This window comes from Sciurus carolinensis, chromosome 1 (genome assembly GCF_902686445.1).
Source record: "Sciurus carolinensis chromosome 1, mSciCar1.2, whole genome shotgun sequence".
In the NCBI taxonomy this organism is placed as follows: Eukaryota; Metazoa; Chordata; class Mammalia; order Rodentia; family Sciuridae; genus Sciurus; species Sciurus carolinensis.
Window position 1 is genome coordinate 105,733,741 of NC_062213.1, and position 18,392 is coordinate 105,752,132.

The window sequence follows — 18,392 nt, forward strand, 5'->3', positions numbered from 1 at the left end:
TATGTTCTAGGTGCTATTTTAAATGTTTTCCACATATTATCTTATATAATCTCAATAATAAAATCATAGGCACACAGTTACATTCTTCATCCTCTAGAGAATGAAACTGAAAAATAAAAAGGAATCTTCTAGTTCATTTCATTTTCTGGTTACCTGAATCTTATTTAGTTAACGATTTTAAACAATGTTTTGAAAAGTCTCTTTCTCTTCAAAACGCAAATGAAAAAAATGCCTTGTTAGTGAGTTAGAATTAAGTGAAATGTATTGAACACCTTAAAATCATTTTCAATAAGAGCTTCAGTCTTGGAAGTAAAATATTATCTCTCCCTTTTCTAAGGGCCAGCAGCATACCGAGTACCCTGCTAGAAAGGTCAATATTGTAATTTTGATAACAGTGTTTCCAGGGGAATTTTATAATACCTATTTTGAGAATGAATACAGTGGGGGCTCAGTGAGGGAACTTGCCAAAGTCATAAAGCTAACAGTTGGTGAACTCTCGCCTTGAATTCAGGTCTGCCTGACCCCAAAGGCAGCGTCCTTCCCTTTGCTTTGGATTTTAATCCTAAGTCTGGGTGGGAGTTGCTGGGAAACAGGAAAGTTCTTGAGTCTTCTTTTACCAGTCATTTTGCTTAACATAACAGCCAGTATTGAGTGTCTTTCAACTGACATGTACCATGACAGGCTCTAGGGATTGTAAAGACACAGGACATGCCCATGAACAGTTTCCTTGTAATACTGTCAGTGGTTGTCAGGCATGCACAAGAAGCTATAGCAGTGCAGGGAGCGCATGTGACAAAACTGGGGATGCTAGGGAAAGACTCATGAGCATGCTATCTGACCCGTCTCCTGGACCATGATAAGAGTAAGCTAACAGTCACTAACAGGAATCAGCCCAGGTATCTGGAATGCTGCCTAAGAGAAAAGCGTCTGACTGAAGAGACCCGGACTCGCCCTTTACAAGGTTCTAAACATCATGACAACAGCATGCATCAGGGTAATGCCAACACCTGGTTTTAGTTACAACGATAATTTCTGGAGAATGTGAAAAGGTACAATCCAACTGATTCCTAGCTCAAACAGAGAAAGGGTTTTAGTTGCCATGGTCAGGGGCTAAATAGCCAAAATTATCTTACAAAACCCAAGGAAAGGAGCTCTATAAAATAACTTTTTAAATATATTTCAAAATTATGCCCAATGACTGTAAGCAGCAAGAGCAGGATGTATTTTTTTCTTCCCTTCAACAAAATAGGTCTTAGGAGGTAAAGAAAATTCTTTCTAGTTCCCTCGGTTTTCTTCCTACTTACAAAAACTTCTAAATACTATACTAATACTATTGGCTTGATGGAATTGCAGCTATGTAGAGCTGATAACCCCATCTCTTGGGCCTAGCGATTTACTTAGAGACTACTAAAAAACCCTCATTTTGAGGTGCCTTTCAACGCTGCATTGAAGCCTTATATTAAATTACCCTATGTACATGTATGATTACATGAATGGTATGAACCTACATCATGCACAACCATAGAAACGAAAAGTTGTACCCCATTTGTGTGCAATGAATCAAAATGCAGTCTGTAAAAAATAATAATACTAATAAAAAACTCGTACACATGACTCTAAAGAAGTACTGCACCAAAAATGAATTATATATGCATTTGGCCTGAAAGAAACTTTAATCACCACAGTGATTAGCAGATACAGTGTATAAACACAAAGCAATGATATCTAGGTATTTATGTATGTAAGCATGTAAGGGTGCCACATGTGCACATTCTCTAGCTACACTTCATGTTCATCCGTACTCACCATTTTTGGTTAATCAAGTAGATGCACAGAGGGTAGGATGGAATCTCTATGAGGCCAGACAGGGCCAGATTGGCATAAATACTTCCACCCAGATCACCTGCACTCAGAGTGAGGCCATAATACACCAAGCTGCACACGAACCTGCAATTGGGGCCAGGACGGGGTGGGTTTAAAGGACCAGGAAGTGAAAAACAAGACAAGAGAAAAGGTGTAAAAGTTTGCCAAAGAAGATTAAAGTAGAATTGGTTCAATAAAATGCAAACTGCTGCAAGCAAAGAGCTCAACTCTCCTGCTAAGCTTTCTGTGTTAATCTAAATTTCTATCCTAAGAAAAAACAGAAAAACATGATGGGATTTTGGAAGTGATTTATGTCTATATATTATATGAAGCAAATGAAGGGCTAGCTCCTGTAAGAGGCAAGATATTGTTTGTGTTTTCTCAAGCATTTTTTGCATTGAGTAGAAAACAATGACCCTATTCTTACTTTATTTAATTCAACAATGTAAGGAACACTTGCCTAAGGCTGGTGTTGTGATATTATCAGAATGACTCTGGCAAAGTCCTCCCACGGAGAAAACCAACAAAGGATGGTTGGAGAGCATGGACTGAGAAGTGATGGGTCTTCAGTGGGTCACCTGTAGGCCAGAAATGTTAGGCACTCCACCCAACTGGGATGTAGGCACTTCCTACCCTAGGTATTAATTCTTCTTGCATTCAGCAGGTACACAGGCTACAAACCCAGAACAGGGAAGAAATTCGGGAGTCACAGTGGAGGCTGGATCCTCCAGAAGGACCAACTGGGGAAGAACCCTTTGAAAAGCTACTAATTTACTGATGCATTTCATTTCTGAAATACACACTGAGGGAGAACATCCTAGATGGCAGGAATTTTTGTTAGGCCCCAAGCATATTCCTACAGTTGGGAATAAAAAGCTAAGGAGCTTGGCCAATCAGAGTGCCGACCTGAAGGTCCAAATCAAATAGCAAAAATGGTAATAGGAACATTTATGCCTAGCAAACTGCATTATTAAAATCAAAGTAAAATAGATCAAAATCTTAAAACCTGAAAGTAGGTTTTACTAGTATTTGAATACATTGTATAAACGATAAATTCCTATGTAAGCAATGAAACAGAGAAGGGGCCAAGTACTAGGCCTACTAATAGGCTGTGGTAGATATAAGAAGAAAAGACTGGGGAGGAAGGGAGAGAGGCATCCCTGGAGCAAATGCACCAGAAGCAACAACCACTTCTCTTTACTTCTTACTGGCATTAAGTGGTCCCTTATGCGTGAAGGCAGATAAGCAATCCTGTAGCCAGGACACCAGAAGGGCAGGTGCAAAGGGACACTGAGTTACCTGCTTTCTATGTACCCTGGGCACCTTGCATGTGAGCAGAAGGCTAAACAAATTTAAATCCATGCAGTTTTCTAAAGTATCTTTTAAATGTTTCCCATGTGTAGGACAGACCTTCCTCAAACCTAACGTTCTTTGTGGGTTGTCTGTGTGACTGCATTTAAAATAGAAATTCCAATGACATGATTCCAGCCATGAAAATGCACCTACTTAAATTAAGCTGGAATGGTATTGAGTCACATCAAGAACACACAAAACCAGTTCAGGACAATAGGGGAATTTAGTGAAAAGCTGGCAGTGAAAGAGAAGAGGAGAACGTTAGGTATGAAAGGCCTGAGCATCCCCAAGTCCCCAAGGCTGGGCCTCCCATCTGCAAGTCGCCTTCATGGCAGAGTTGGTCGTTGGGATCCATAATTACAGCTATTAAAATCATTTTAATCCTCTTTATGTGCACTGAACAAAATTTAAGATGCTTGCATAACATTTAACAGTATATTTAGGGCATTGAAGAACTATTTTAAAAGGCACTATCGCAGGAAATAAGCAAAGGAACAGATGTTAAACACAGAGGTATAATTTTACTCCCTAGTTAAGGCTTTCTTCAATGACAGAGGCACAGAAAGGATTTTAGAATTTTATAGCATCCTCAAAAAGAATGGCAATATGTGAAATGACATTGTCTCAATTATCATGTCTTTTAACTTCAGAGCCCAGGGGGAAGAAGTTTATTTGAGAAGAGCTTATTTGGCTGTGTAAGAAATAAAATAAACAGGGACAGGCTCCCGTCCCTTAGCTTGGTTTTTATTTGTTTGTTTGTTTTAATTTTGTGAAGGCCTGAACCTAGAAGTTAATATAACTAGAAAAAAATTTAAAACTTAAACAAAAATAAAAATGGTAAAAAATCTTCAAGTAGGTGCTTCCTGCAATGCAGAGAGTTTTATTGTCTTATGTGATGTGCAAATGAAGAGTTCTATAGAACCCCCATGTACCTTGAACAGACTTCATAAGTATTTGCTTTTAAATAGGTAAACACCAAATGAGTATCTGTTATGCTGTGTAACCAGATTAGGTTTTCAAAGGTTCTCTGGGTCTTCATTTCTAAGTTATGTCCTTCATCCAGCATTATGCATCTGTGATACCCCTACACTGTGCTAGTTCTGTGGAGAAGGCAGCAGTTGGTAGGACCTGACCCCTGACCATACAGGGGGCAGCCAGTATATGGATAGGAAAAGAGAATCATGCTACAGAAAATATCTTCTCAGCTTCTTCTTATCAGACAACTGTTCTTTTCAGCTTTATACATATGATTACTTTCATATAAAGTCACTTTCCTTTATTATTCCACAATAATTTCCATGCAATTTTCCATGCACCCTTCATGGCAAATGCATATGAACCACATGACCATCTTTTAGTTGTGACATGTGATAATCATGCCCAGTACTGGGTCAAATTGATAGCAGAATGTACAATATTAAAACATGTGTGCAAAACGCAAATTGTAGTGCCCATCTATTCCTTGCTTTTCGACACCTTCATTCTTTAAATGGAACCATCTCGAACCACTGAATGAACTTACATTAAGGCTGAGAGCATTTTGAGAGGCATTTTGAGACAGGAATAAGCTAAATTACTAGAAAATCAGGAGCAAAGAGTGCTAATCATCTCATTCACTGATCTGATACATGGCTTTGGATCCCATCTGCACAAGGGATAGCATTTCACTCACCTCAATGAGCCAGTGAGCAGGACTACCACACAAAATGTGTCCCAGGGCACTGCTGGAAGGCCCTTGGTGCCAAAATCAAAGGAAGGTTAAATTCTGTTAGAACTCTTCAGTTTCTGGTATGCTTTCTTGCTTTCCCCAGCCCTCTTTTTCTTGAGGGTGGGACTTAAATATTTACATTAAATGCCTCATGAGCAAAGATGTGTTTCTGATGTCTGTTTACTCAAATTCAGGGAAGCTACCCAGCAGGCACCATCATCTCCTGCTTGAGAGAGATGGGGCTGCAAAAGCAGAGCTGAGTGTGAACAGATGCCGGGGACAGGGTCCTGTCTTTTGGAAAACAATTTCCTGCTGATAAAAGGTAAAGTTTTCTGTAATCCTGAAGAAGGAATAGATTACCCAGGGACCATTAGCAACCTCAGCTGAAGATCAACAAAACACCCCTTTATATGAATTACCAGATGAACATCAGGATCAGAGTGTGTCCTAAGAGAATTCGGTAACGAAACAGATCCAGGAAACTTCCAGTCTCCTTGTAGCTCCTGTTGGCTGGATGTGTTAGTGAGAACGTGCACTTGAGCTTGCGGTTCCTCTTGGCAATGAGGTAGAGTGCCTCCTCGGCCTCACTCAGTCGACCCTGGGAGTACAACCAACGAGGTGATTCAGGAATGAATCTGAAAGAGACGTCATTAAAGGCTGCGTATTCATATAGGTACACGTGCAGAGGAAGGACACACAAATCATCCTCTAGAACATGAGTTCCCTCACATCAACTGCACTCTGCCTTAGGTTTAAAGCTTGACTCTCTGATGACATATGAGAGAGAGAAAGGGCTGCTTTCAACAGTAACACCAACATTAGGGAGGGCCTACTTACCAACCAAAATCAAGAATGTGCTTTCAAAATATCAATAATAAAGGTAAACAGTTTGCATTTATTTTTAAATCAATCTTAATAAGCTAATGGCAAGTCCTTAGTACTGAATAAAGCAAATTCTTCATGAAGCAGGGATCAGGGACAAGTGGTGTTAGAATCACATAGTAGAGCTAGTGGGTTATTTTTAAGTTCTGAAAAAGTTTTACGTGAAGATAGAAATCTTTATCATCTTGTTAGAAAAATAAATTTTTAAAAAGGAATGTTTTTAACATCACCATATGCAATTTAGGAGGGAGAGATTATTTTAAGACTCCACATAAAAATGAAAGTTACATCTTAGCTACTTTTGAGTGTTTACTGTTTCAAAATATTTAAATCACCCAACACACCAGTTTTAATTCATCCTGAGGACCTTTCTTGATCTTCACAAAAATCTTAAAGAATAAAAATTATTTTCAGGTTAACTTCAAGTTACAAAACAACAGGTGTTTTCTAATATAACCACGAAGTGTTGAATAATTATATTTCAACTGGGATCTTACACAGTTTCAAGACTTAGATATTATACAGTTTTTTTCCTCTTCATAATCATGAATATATTTTCCAAAAACTTCTCAAAAACAGTGTCACTGCAGGACACGTATGCCTTGTTTACTGAATACAACATCAAGTACATTTCCATCTAATTTGACATTTTCCGCCTAAAATGAAACTTGGGTAAATAATATTAGGCTTTTAAGGTGCTTTTTAGAAATCCCTGTGCATTTCAATAAGATGGTGAATCGGCAACAACAGTTTAGGATTTGAAAGCTTAATAGTGGGCTAGTCTGCCAATAACCACTTATTACAAATTTTCAGGGGTTGGGATTTAGCTCAGTGATAGAGCACTTGCCTAACATGTGCAATGCCCTGAGTTCAATCCCCAGCACTGAAGGTTAAAAAAAAAAAAAAAAAAAAAAAAGGGGTTTTCATTTTGTTCAGATGAATATGAGAGATGCTGAGAGGAAAGCCACAGGAAACAACAGGAATTTTTCCGGGACTTTGCAACTGGGGAAGAGAATATTCATGCATAACACTGATGGCCAATAAAAGCCAAGAATGAAGGCTTTTCTGACAAATTGTAAAATTCCATTATTTACTTCTTTATTGCCATTTGATTATTATTACTGACATGCAAAAAAAAATCAAGTGAAGAATCGTTCTGTTGGATGTTAATCTGTCAATAAGTTGAATCAACTGACCCTAGGCCATGTATGAGCTACTAAGTAAAACTGATTAGTCTAAATACAAAGAAAAAGAAAGAAGATTGTGAAGACTATGTAGAGAAAGTAAATGTTGATAAAATTGTAAAATGGGACAGGATTGGAAGGAGTAAAAAGAATCAACAGGAAACATACCAAACTACTAACAGTCATTATACCCTCCTTCGAGTCTCTCTATATTTTCAGCATTGTTTATAAACAATAAAAAATTACTTTTAAAATTGTAAAAATTATTTTTGAAGATGATATTAGTGAGACATTCAGGCTTTGGAACTTTGACCCTGAGTTAAAATTATTTCTCCTCAGAAAGCTTTATCTTGAGCATGTAATTTAGTCCTTTATATTTCTCTGCATTTTGAGAGACCAATAGCTCACTTTTTCAAAGGATGCTATGGACAGATTCGAGAGTATTAGCTTGGATGCATGCAGATTATACATACAAAACAGTGAGGCATGTTTTAAAAAGAAAAAGCATCTTTGAACATGCTGCCCTCTACCTGGCAGCATGGTCACCTGTGCCATGGTCCCTCTTGAAAGCTAAAAGGCTAATGAAGCAATGTTCCTTTTGCTCAAAAAATGTTCTGTGACTATTTTTAAAGGTGGCAAAGCTTTGTAAATTAAGAAGGCACTCGTCTTCAGCAAAAGATAAAATTATTTAGATTCAAATATTTTAAAAATAAGGAAATTTTAGGCTAGTTAAAAATGTTTTTGATAAACAAGCAATATATGACTCTAAAATGTTGATGATGGCTAATTCTGAAAGTGATTATGGCTGTTTTTATGGACAGGAAAGTTCTGCTGTGTGGAAGGTCCTGGGCTCTGATGCTGGGGGAAGTACACTGTGGAGTGAGCTTGCTGCTGTCTGAGGGCTTCCAGTTCAGAAAGAGAGGCAGGGCTCCAGCAGGAGGCAGCCATAAAAGGCCCCTGGAAGAGTCCCAGTTACGTTTTGTGGAATTCAGAAAAGAAAGAGCATGACTTGGAGTAGGAGGCATGGTCAAGAAAAACTTGCTGGATGGCAATAACACACAGCTGAGGGTTTGGGGAACAGGTCAGGAGAAAGTCAGGCAAGATACACTGGAAGCCATCTGTGGGAAGCCTGATGTTCTGGGCTTGATGGAGTAAGGAGATATTTAATTGCATGTGATTTTCTCCCTCTGCTTTCTACTGCTCATGATCTGAACTCGTTTTCTGGTGAGGAGATATCCCCAACTAGCACTAGCAGAAACCAACTCAGACTATATGTTCAGGAAAAGAGAAGCGGAATGGTGTAGATTATCCACTGGATTCACACTGCTGTTCAGAGGAGAGAGCCAGACTGGATGGAGAAACATGAGTTCCATTAAATAGCTGGAAAGAAAACTTATTTATTCATCAATATTTACATGAATTCTTATTAAATCAAGGTACTATAGTAGGTACCCATCTATTGTTTTCACAAATGTACAATATATAAGCTAATACAGTACTGCTGGTTTCCCTTTCTAATAAAATTACCTCACTCTAATTCACATAGTAAAGTAACTTTCATGAATTTTGCTTCTTTAATCTAGGTTAACTGTTTCTACTGCATATGAAAACAATTTTCAGTTCAGTCCCCATAAAATCTTAATTTAGAACCAGGATAAAAAGTTACTAAATTAAAGAGCTATCTGAATTTAAAATTTTACCACAGGTCTCTCTCATTTTATGGCACAAAAGAAAGGTGGCACCGTGGGCTGGAAATCCTGTTCGTGCCAAAGTCTTAATGATTAAACTTAGAAAATGGACATTTCAGATAAGAAAGACCTTTGTAGGCTGCATTAAAACTTCTGATGAAATGGGCTAAGGTTGGTGACCCACCACTGTCACTGTGTGACATGCAGGCAGTTATTTATAGAACCTGCCCTGACCAGGAAGTCAGCCCTATACTGCTCTTCATCCTAAGGGCATTCCCCACATCTGAGACTCTTTCAGAGTCCACATTTAGAAGCCCTGAAATGAGACTTGTCTTCAGGTTGAATAGTCGTTACTATACAATATGGGTTTTTTCCCACGTAGTTTTTTATTTGTTCTTTTTAGATATACATGATAGTAGAGTGTACTTTTGACATATTATACATACATGAAGTATAGCTTCCCATTCTTGTGGTTGTACAAGATGTGGAGTTACAGTGGTGGTGTATTCATACATGAGCACAGGAAAGTTCTGTCCAATTCGTTCTACTTTCTATCCTATTCCCACCCCCGCACCCTTCCCTTCCTTCCTCTTTGTCTAATCCAATGAACTTTTATGCTTCCCTCTTCCTCCCTTATTGTGAGTTGGCATTCACCTATCTGAGAGAACATTTGGCCTTTGGTTTTGGGGGACCGGCTTATTTCACTTAGCATACACATTCGATTTGAACACTTGGCTCACAATATCATACCTCGGTGGCACTCCTATCCCATGGTCTGATTCAGCCTAGAGATCTTTAACCTTGAGGTACTGGGTTAAAAAAAAAAAAAAAATGGCTCCCTACGCCAACAATCTGAAGTTTAAAAGGTAGCATGTTGAAAGGTTATTTTAAACAGGGGCTGTCTGCATTCTGAACTAACTAAACAGCATCCATCTCTCTTTCCAGGAGCTGCCAAGAACTGGAGCACTTGCAGAGGTTAGTTCCTCCCCAAAGTCAGTGTACACAAGCTCCTGAAAAGTGCTGACCTGCATTCTCTTAAGACATTTCTTCTGCTTACTGAATTAAAACTCTGAGAAGAAAAACTACTTACAAAGATAAGAGAAAGACTATTGATCCTTGCAGGTTAACCAGGATGGCTAGGGTCCTCCAGGAGCGGATGAAGTATCCTAACAGGGCATATTGGGCAATGCCAACTGCAAAGAAGAGGCCGCCAATGGAGCCTAATTCGGGGAAAAGAGAAAGGTCACCAGAGAAAGCACCATCTGCAGTCCCACTTCCAGCCCCAGGTCACAGAGCCAGCTCTACCCATGAGGTCACAGCCCTCACCTGATAAGGGTGAGACGCATAGCAGAAGAGAAAAATGAACACCAATGTTCAGCATCAGAGGATAAAAGGACAAGAGAGGCCAGAAAATTAGTGGAAATGGAGGAAGGAGAAAGGAATACAAACCACAAGTAGACAGGAGGAGCTTTAAGGGCTTGGCCAAATGCTTTGTGCATTGGGTGTTACACTGACATCTGCCTGAACCTGTAACTGAGGTTTGGCAGTATTTTTACCATGTTGGTAATGTGTTTTTTAGGCCACATGGTTATTGCAGTGCTGGGACTTCATCTATATCACAGAGGATGTCCTTGCAATCCCTGTCTTAAATCACAGCCCAGCGCCCCATTCTCTCATTGCCCTTCCCTCCTTAATTCATCACCATCAGATGTATGACATTTTGTATTTATTTGTTTCTTATCTGTCTCTCTCAACTAGAACATAAACTCCCTGAAGCATGGAATTTTGTCAGCTCACTGATAAAAAAAAATACCAACCAGAGAATTTTTAAAAATATTATGCTTTTTGAAATAAATATTTGAGGTAGATAGTACATGTGCTGGCTTGCCCAATATTCTCACAAACTCTATACTTTTGATGTACTTTCTCTAACTGCTGTTATCACTATTAGTCATTTATTGAGCTGCTATTTATTGAACATGATCGCTTTGCATATGTTGTTCTATGAAGCAGGTACAATTATTAACCACATACTGGAAGGAGAAAGTAGCTCAGAGAGAGGAAGGGAAGCTAAGGACAGAGGGCTGTATATGGTCTGTCTGGAGGGAGGTTCTGCATTCTGTACCACTACTCTCTCCTATCTCCCTTCTATGGAAAGGCGACTTTGGGCATCTGCTGTCACAGAGTTTTGCAGAGCTTATTTATTACAAAAATTTCAACAAAAACCTATAAAACAAACATTTTCTTTGATTATCACCCATAGCTTATCATTCTATAACAAAAAATAATGACCTATAAACTTTTGCCTGAGCAAGGAAAAGGGAGGGCCCAAAAGAAGAGCTAATGTAATAGTATGTGCAGTCTGCTCAGAACTCTGATGAGTAAGGGAATGGGGACAATGTTATTTCCCTGGAAATTTAAGATAATCAATACTTATTACAGGTTCATTACAGTGCATAAAATAGCACCTGGCTCCCTAGAATAAGGCTTCTTGTCATGGCTCAGAATGGTCTTGAGAATACAGTACCCACTGACAACAATGTAGGCAAAAGGGGACAGTCCAGAGCATGGGATGCTTTTAGGGGAAACAAGTTTGGACACTAATTTTGCCACATTTTCCTGTGTGACCTTGGACAAACCACTAAATGTTTCTTAGACTGGGTTTTCTCATTGTTAAGATAGAAATAATGATACCTACCTCAGCCTCAGACAATAGTTTTTGTTAGTTGCAAATAAAATTATGTATGTTTTACAAATGTTAGTTTGTACAATTAGACAAATATTGTTCTATTGTAACATGGGTTTAGCCCTTTGTGTCAATTAACCTTAAAAAAAAAAAGTCATTTGAAAGTCTCTCGTTCATATCTATTTCAGATTTTTTTTTTTTTTTTGTACCAGGGTTTGAACCCAGGGGCACTTAACCACTGAGACACATCCCCAATGCTTTTTATATTTTATTTAGAGGTAGGGTCTTGCTGGTTTTGTACTTGTGATCCTCTTGCCTCAGCCTCTGGAGCTGCTGGCATTACAGGCATGAGCCACCACACCTGGCTCATAATATTTTCTATCTAGCTCTCACTTCTAATTCCAAGAATCCCCCAACCTCAGTCTGTTGGAGAACTGACTCATGTACTTCATTTCCACTCTGGTGCTGCCAATCACAGTTCCCTGAGCTGCAGGGTGACCCCAGCTGGACCAGTCAGAGTTCTTACCCAGAAATTCAAATACTGGACTTGGAGCAGCTGAGTCCCATCTTTGACTGAGCAAAGGAAGCTTCCAGAGATGATAGGGAGCAGAAATGAGAATCCTCTGATTTCCTGGTTCCAGGCATCTCCAAGGCCTGGCTCTAAGGCTTGGTGGTTAATCAAATGATTTCCCTCCTTACATAGGTTCTTAAAATTTGAGTCTGTGTCACAATCAGTAAGAATTGGCATCAACTGGATATGCAAGACAAGAGGAAATGATATTCAAAGGTATCTAGTTGGTGGCCTTAAATACTGTGATGATATTACCACAGGCAGAGATCCCAGAAGATAATGTTAATTTTACATGGAAAATAATACATTTTAGGGACAATGGACAGTCACGTTTAATGTCCAACAAGAAGCTACACCTATGTGCCTGGAAATGACAACAGAGCTGAAGATGTGATGAAACTCTAAACTCCTTAGTTCAAACAATTCACTTTAAAATGAACATTTCAAATCACCACTTTTGCCTTTACAGTCCTGGAGTACCACAGGTCATTTTGTTACTATCCATGGACCTTTAGGTATTTATGCATCTTTTCCAGATTTCTTTTCTGCTTATTTTTAATAAATTTCGAGTCTGCTACTCCTGCTCAATTTGTACTCAGCAAGAACTAATTTTGGCAAGTTGGAAAATAGATTTAACTTCATTTGGTAAATGGCACCAATGACCCTCCCGGTTTTCAGATACAAACTCTGAAGTCTCCCTGAGTCGTCCCTGTCTCATCTCCATGAATCATTCAGGAGGTCATGTCCCACCAAAGCCAGCTCAAACGCACCTCTTCCTTCTCCTCCATGGATCACATCTAGTCGGGGCCATTGTCGGTTTCACACAGACAACTACACAGCCTCCTGAATGATCCCTCAATTTCCACTTTCTCCTTTTCCCCTTTCATTCATTCTCCACACATCTAGCACAGCAATCTTTCAGTATATGAGATCCGATCACTACTCTATTTAACAAGCCCTGCTGGCTTTGCAATACTCTTTGAATCAAAAAAAAAAAAAAAAATTCCTCATTTGGCCTATCACATGCCCTAGGTCATCTGGTCCCTCCCGACCTTACCTCACTTCACTCTTCTCCCACTCATTCTCCACACTGCAGCCTCAGGCATCCTTTCAGGCCCCCAGCAAGTTCCTTCCTGCCTCAGGCCCTGGTTCTTGCCATTCCATCTGACTGGAATGTTCTTCCTCTGACTTTCAGGTCTTCTCATCATTGATCCTAGGTGAAACTCCTGCACTGAGGTTTTCTGTAACCATTCTATTTAATGTAACTACTCCCCAATTCTGTCTAGCCCATTACCCTGTTAAATATTCTCTACTGTCCTTAGAATTATCTGAAATTGCCTCCTGATTACAGGATAAACTTCAGAACAGCAAGGACCTTCCCCTACCTATCCTTAATTTGTCCAGCCATTTGATCTAAAAAGCTCTAAAAACCGTGTCTGACACGTGGCAAGGTCTGTTTTGTAAGTGAATGCTGTGGAATGGAAGTGCACAGGAAGGGCTCTGGAAGTACACACAGCAATGTGTGAGCCCCAGTCATCTCTGGGTAGGTGGGACTATAGGCATTCTTTACATTTGATGTGTAGTTATTTTTGTTCTAAGAAGGTATTAAGAAAACAAATAATCAATGTACTAGCATGGGCTCTTCATAGCTTTAGTAAATGACTGCATTTTTCAATTCTCAATAACTATCACTTAGCTTCATCCTTCTTAAACCATTGAACACCAATCAGAAATGGATTCTTTCAATTTATACTCATGCCTTTTTTGTACATACTTTACACACTATTTTATACATACTGAATATATTAGCTATCGAGTATTAATTTTTCAAACTAATTTTTCCAACTTCTTGCAGTTCACAAGCGTAATTGAAGTCATAGGGATGTGTAAGACTGTGCTGGAGAGAAACCACCTTGAAAAGAATGGTCAAGGACAAAATTCTGGGGAAGACCTTGGTTCATGGAAGAAGAAGGAAGCTGTGCACAAAAGCATTCCAGGTCCCACCAGTCTTCCTTTGGTCCTGGGTGAGGGTTCCAGTCCTGGCCACCAGGAACTCTGTCACTCTCACTCTGAAATTCACATCAAATTTGGCACACATCTGGCTCCACTATTATAGTTTTATTCCCCCTTCCTCCCTTTTTTCTTTGCTACAGAAATTTTAATTGCCTCATCTTAACCCAGTCTCAAGGACAAAAATGGGAGGTGAAAGTGAAGTACTTCATTAGGATTTTTTTCAAGGGCTTTAGGTGACTGTCAAGAGAAGAAGAGACCAAGAGGTCTTTCCTTTTGCTCAACATATGCAACAGGATAGGAACAATCAGATAATCTTGCAGGGGGATGTCTTTTATACAAGAGCATCTTCATTGAATAGCTACAGTTAAATGTGATTCTTAGTTGGGAAATGTACAAGGTACATGAAAAATATGGTGTCATGATGCTCTATGAGAGCAAGACCTAGACCCTGGGCCTTGGAACAGCCCAAACCAGAGAAGGAACCCTTGTTCCTTTGAGTGGCTGCAATCACTGTACTAGTTCCTTGGAATTAGTCTGACTTTACAATTTAGAAAATGACATTAGGGTTGGAGTTACAGTTCAGTGGTAGAGTATTTGCTCAGCATGCCAAAGCCCTGGGTTCAATCCTAATTCATCACCCCCCGCCGGGCCATCCTCTCCCCCAAAAAGAAAAATGACATTAATTCAGTTTATCTCATTACAAATTGAAAACTCAGAGGAAATTTTCTCATGGTCCTAGCTTAGGACCTGGCCTAGGGGAAAGTACACTCTGGAGGCTGCTACAGATGAAGTGGAACCTCCAGGTGAGGGACCAGGAGCAGTCCGCGCAGCTGGGATCTATGCATCCTTTAGCTCAACAGCAGCTTCATGGATGTACAAACAGCAGGAGTCTATTTCCTTTAGCCTTTGTCTTCTAGCCCAATATGAAATTCCATACAACTACAAAACACCAGTTAGAAATAACCACTCAAGCAGGTCAGCACTCACATGAGGTGACAAACTAAACTTCCAAGAGGAGAGTGCTTGGGGAACAGGAGGAACGCTGCACGTGTGGGCATTGGTCGGACCCTGGCTTCAGTCCTGGCCCTATCGGTTATGAACTGTGTGCAAATGGGTACGTCACCTCACCTCTCAGAGGCTCAGCTTCCTTATCCATAAAAATGAAGGTAGAAATTCTTAACTGGTAAGATCTGGAAATTTTACAGATGAATGTCAAATGCCCAGGGTGGTGCTTGGCACATAACAGACACTCAACAAATGGAAGGTGGCATTGCACATTAGTTCTTAGGCAAGACAATGGCACTCTCTCAATATGTCCTCATTCAGAAATATTGCTGTCAGTCACAGGGCTAACTTGTTTCCCATATCAGTATACAAATACAATAGTACTCAATGATTGTCAAGTGAATGAAAGTGAAACAAACAAAAAGTTATCACTGTGAACCTATCATGCAAAAAGCAGAGTCTTAGACACAGGCACTCTACCAAGATTATATTTTAAGTCAAATAATCTTTTAAAATCGTTTATTTTACTATATATCAGTTCTTGAGAAAATAATTGTATTGTTAAAAATAATACTGAATGGGACCTCAATTTGGAAATTAAGCATTAGTAAAGAAATTCTATGATATCATCTATTGATTTGAAAAGAACAGTAAAAATGAGAAAGGTTATGAAACAGAATTTCATAAAATATAACAAGAAGGCTTCAAGAAAAAAGGTTCTAGTATTTCCTATCTCTGCAATGTTTCCCACTTTAAGTTAAATAGCAGTTAATGCTGTTCTGAGGAAATGGACAGTCTCCACAATAATATGCAGACGGGCCATGCACTGGGTAGCAAAGTCACCATCTGTGACGCAGGCTTTGGAGAGACTTTTTACCAAGGAATATGAAGAAAATGACTCATCTGATGTCATACAAAACAAATTCAGGAAATCAAATGTAATATAGATTGAGCATCCTGATCTGAAAATCCCAAATCCAAAATGCTGCAAAATCCAAAAGTTTTGGAGCATTGACATGATACTTCCAAAGGAAAATTCCACAACTGATCTCATGTGAAGAGTCACAGTCAAACTGCAGACATGCTCAAAATATTATACAAAATTGCCTTCAGGCTATGTGTATAAGCTATAAATAAAACATAAATTGATTTTGTGTTAGACTTTGGGTTTCAGAAAATATCTCCAAATCTGAAAATATCTGAAATCTGAAACACTTCTGGTCCCAAGCATTCTGGATAAGGGATACTCAAATTGTAGTTGGATCAAGACCCTCAAGTTCAAATGCATTTTCAGACGCTAGTGTTAAACTGGTTCCCTGCAAGGTTTTTGCGAAGCACTCACCACATTCAGATCTGCATGGATTTAAGCAGTACCTGCGAGTGCCCAGTAGGCGGTGCCCACACATTCATTTAGCAAGACAAAGGCCACCAGCGACATCCCTCCATTCATCATGCCCACCAAGAATCGAGTTATTGCAAAGAACTCATATGAAGGGGAAAATCCATTTGCGATAGCAAATAAGATGTCAAGAGCAAAACCTAGAAAGAAAGGAATAATATTCAACAAATCAGAGGCAAAACAGCATTTGATGAAAGTAATAAATTATATCCATTAGTCTGTAAAATAAACCATTGTAAACTTGAATTTTCTGAGCTATGTTTTCTCCTAACAATTTCTCTTGAAAACTACAGAGAAAAACAGGTTTACTTTCTTTGTGACACAATTTCTGTCAATCACGCAGAGTTTTCAATTATTCATAATAATGCTAGAAATTAAAAATCTTTGCTTATACTCAGCTTGTCAAGAGAATATACCAAGTCCTGGGGAGCTCATTTGAAATGAATCAACACAGAACGATATAAGGAAATGGATGTGGAATACTGTCTCAATCTTTCATTGTTCTTAAATTGGCTTAAATTTCAATTTGGGGGTTGCAGAAAGCCACATCACCTATGCAAAGTTTTTAACACTAATACTTACCAGGCTTAACCAGGTGAGTTAGTCACCAACGAGCCAGAACTAACTCTGCTTGCATTTTGGTCTCTTGCAAGTATAATAAAAATACAGTCTGTGTCTGATCCTCTTATTCAGTTCACTAACACTGACAAATTACCTGTGAGATAGACTTTTTTCCTTCCAAAGCGATCCGAAAGCTGACCAAAAGAGATTACACCAACAAACACCCCACTGAAGAAAAAGGAACTTGCCACACTGACTTTGTAAGATCTGTTGGCAATTAAAAACCACTAGAAGAAGAAAAAATAAGAGACATTTAGGTCATAGGAAAAAGACAGATGGATTGAGTTAGCTATTACAAAACCAAATTTATAACAAAAACTTGTGCACTGTAACTTCTCCACTGAATGCTCCACTATTAACTAGGACTTGTAGAACACCATCTTCAAGGACATTCATGGAGACTGCATCTTTGGGAACTCTAGAAACCATTGTTAGTAGAACATACTCCTAAGCACCCCACACATAACTTATTAAGGAACTGAACACAGCACGTAAAGCGCTGATTGTTTATCTAACTGTTGGCTCTGTTCTGTTCCTTTTCTTCGATTAATTAATATGGTTAAAATCCCTGGAGTGCTTTTCTCAAAAAATTAAACACAAAATATCATATGATCCAGTAATTCCACTTCTGGGTATAAATCCAAAAGAAATGGAAGCAAATGCATGAAGAGATATTTTGTACACCCATGTTCAAAGCAACATTATTCTCAATAGTCAAGGTGAAAGTAACTTATCAATAAATGAATGGATTAAAAAATGAATTATCTACATATGATGGACCATTATTCAGCCTTAGGAAGGAAAGAACTGATTCGTTCATGGTGAACTCTGAAGACATTAAGCTAAGTGAAATAAGCCAGGTACAAATGGACTAATAATACATTATTCCACTTACGTGAGGTACCGTGAGCGTCAACATCACTGAGGTAGAAAGCTGAACAGTGGTAACAAGGGTCTAAGGGGAGGGGGAACAGGGAGTCATTGTTTAATGGGAGAAGAAAATCCTGGAGCTAGATTGTGGTAATGTTGGTGAACAATATGAATGTACTTAAGGCCACTAAATCATACACTTAAATATGATTAGAAGAGTCATCTTTATGTCATGAGTATGTATTTACTGAAATATAAAAACAATTCCTTGAGTTCTACTGTTTTCTACTATAGGGCAACTTATGAACTTAAAAAGAAAGCAATCATCCTTAAACATAGTTATCTCAAGTCCCACCTAGTGATGTGCTAGTGGTATTTGGTTAAAAGCACTGAAGTGCAACTATGTAACAGAAGTAACCTCAGAGAACCAAGAGACTGCTCATCTGTCCACTTCCCAGCCCCTTCCCTAGACCAGCAATAGCAGGTGTATGAAGAGCCTGTTGCTATGGGCTTGCACGTTGCTACTCTTCCTGGTTGCCCTTCTCCTCC

General features: G+C 39.0%; 1 protein-coding gene across 3 annotated transcripts in view; it reads right to left on the reverse strand.

Annotated features, from left to right (window-relative positions):
- Slc22a15 (solute carrier family 22 member 15) overlaps positions 1 to 18,392 on the reverse strand; it is an 82,395-nt gene that overhangs the window by 21,186 nt on the left and 42,817 nt on the right. For all 3 annotated transcript variants that reach the window (XR_007104301.1, XM_047520406.1, XM_047520396.1), the window contains exons 3-7: positions 17,068 to 17,200; positions 16,328 to 16,492; positions 9,769 to 9,898; positions 5,344 to 5,559; positions 1,807 to 1,947 (exon numbers count right to left, since the gene is read on the reverse strand). Coding sequence is in view for 2 of the 3 variants with exons in the window: in XM_047520406.1 (XP_047376362.1) it covers positions 1,807 to 1,947; positions 5,344 to 5,559; positions 9,769 to 9,898; positions 16,328 to 16,492; positions 17,068 to 17,200 (785 nt within the window). In the remaining variant the exon portion in view is untranslated. The remainder of the gene's footprint in view (positions 1 to 1,806; positions 1,948 to 5,343; positions 5,560 to 9,768; positions 9,899 to 16,327; positions 16,493 to 17,067; positions 17,201 to 18,392) is intronic.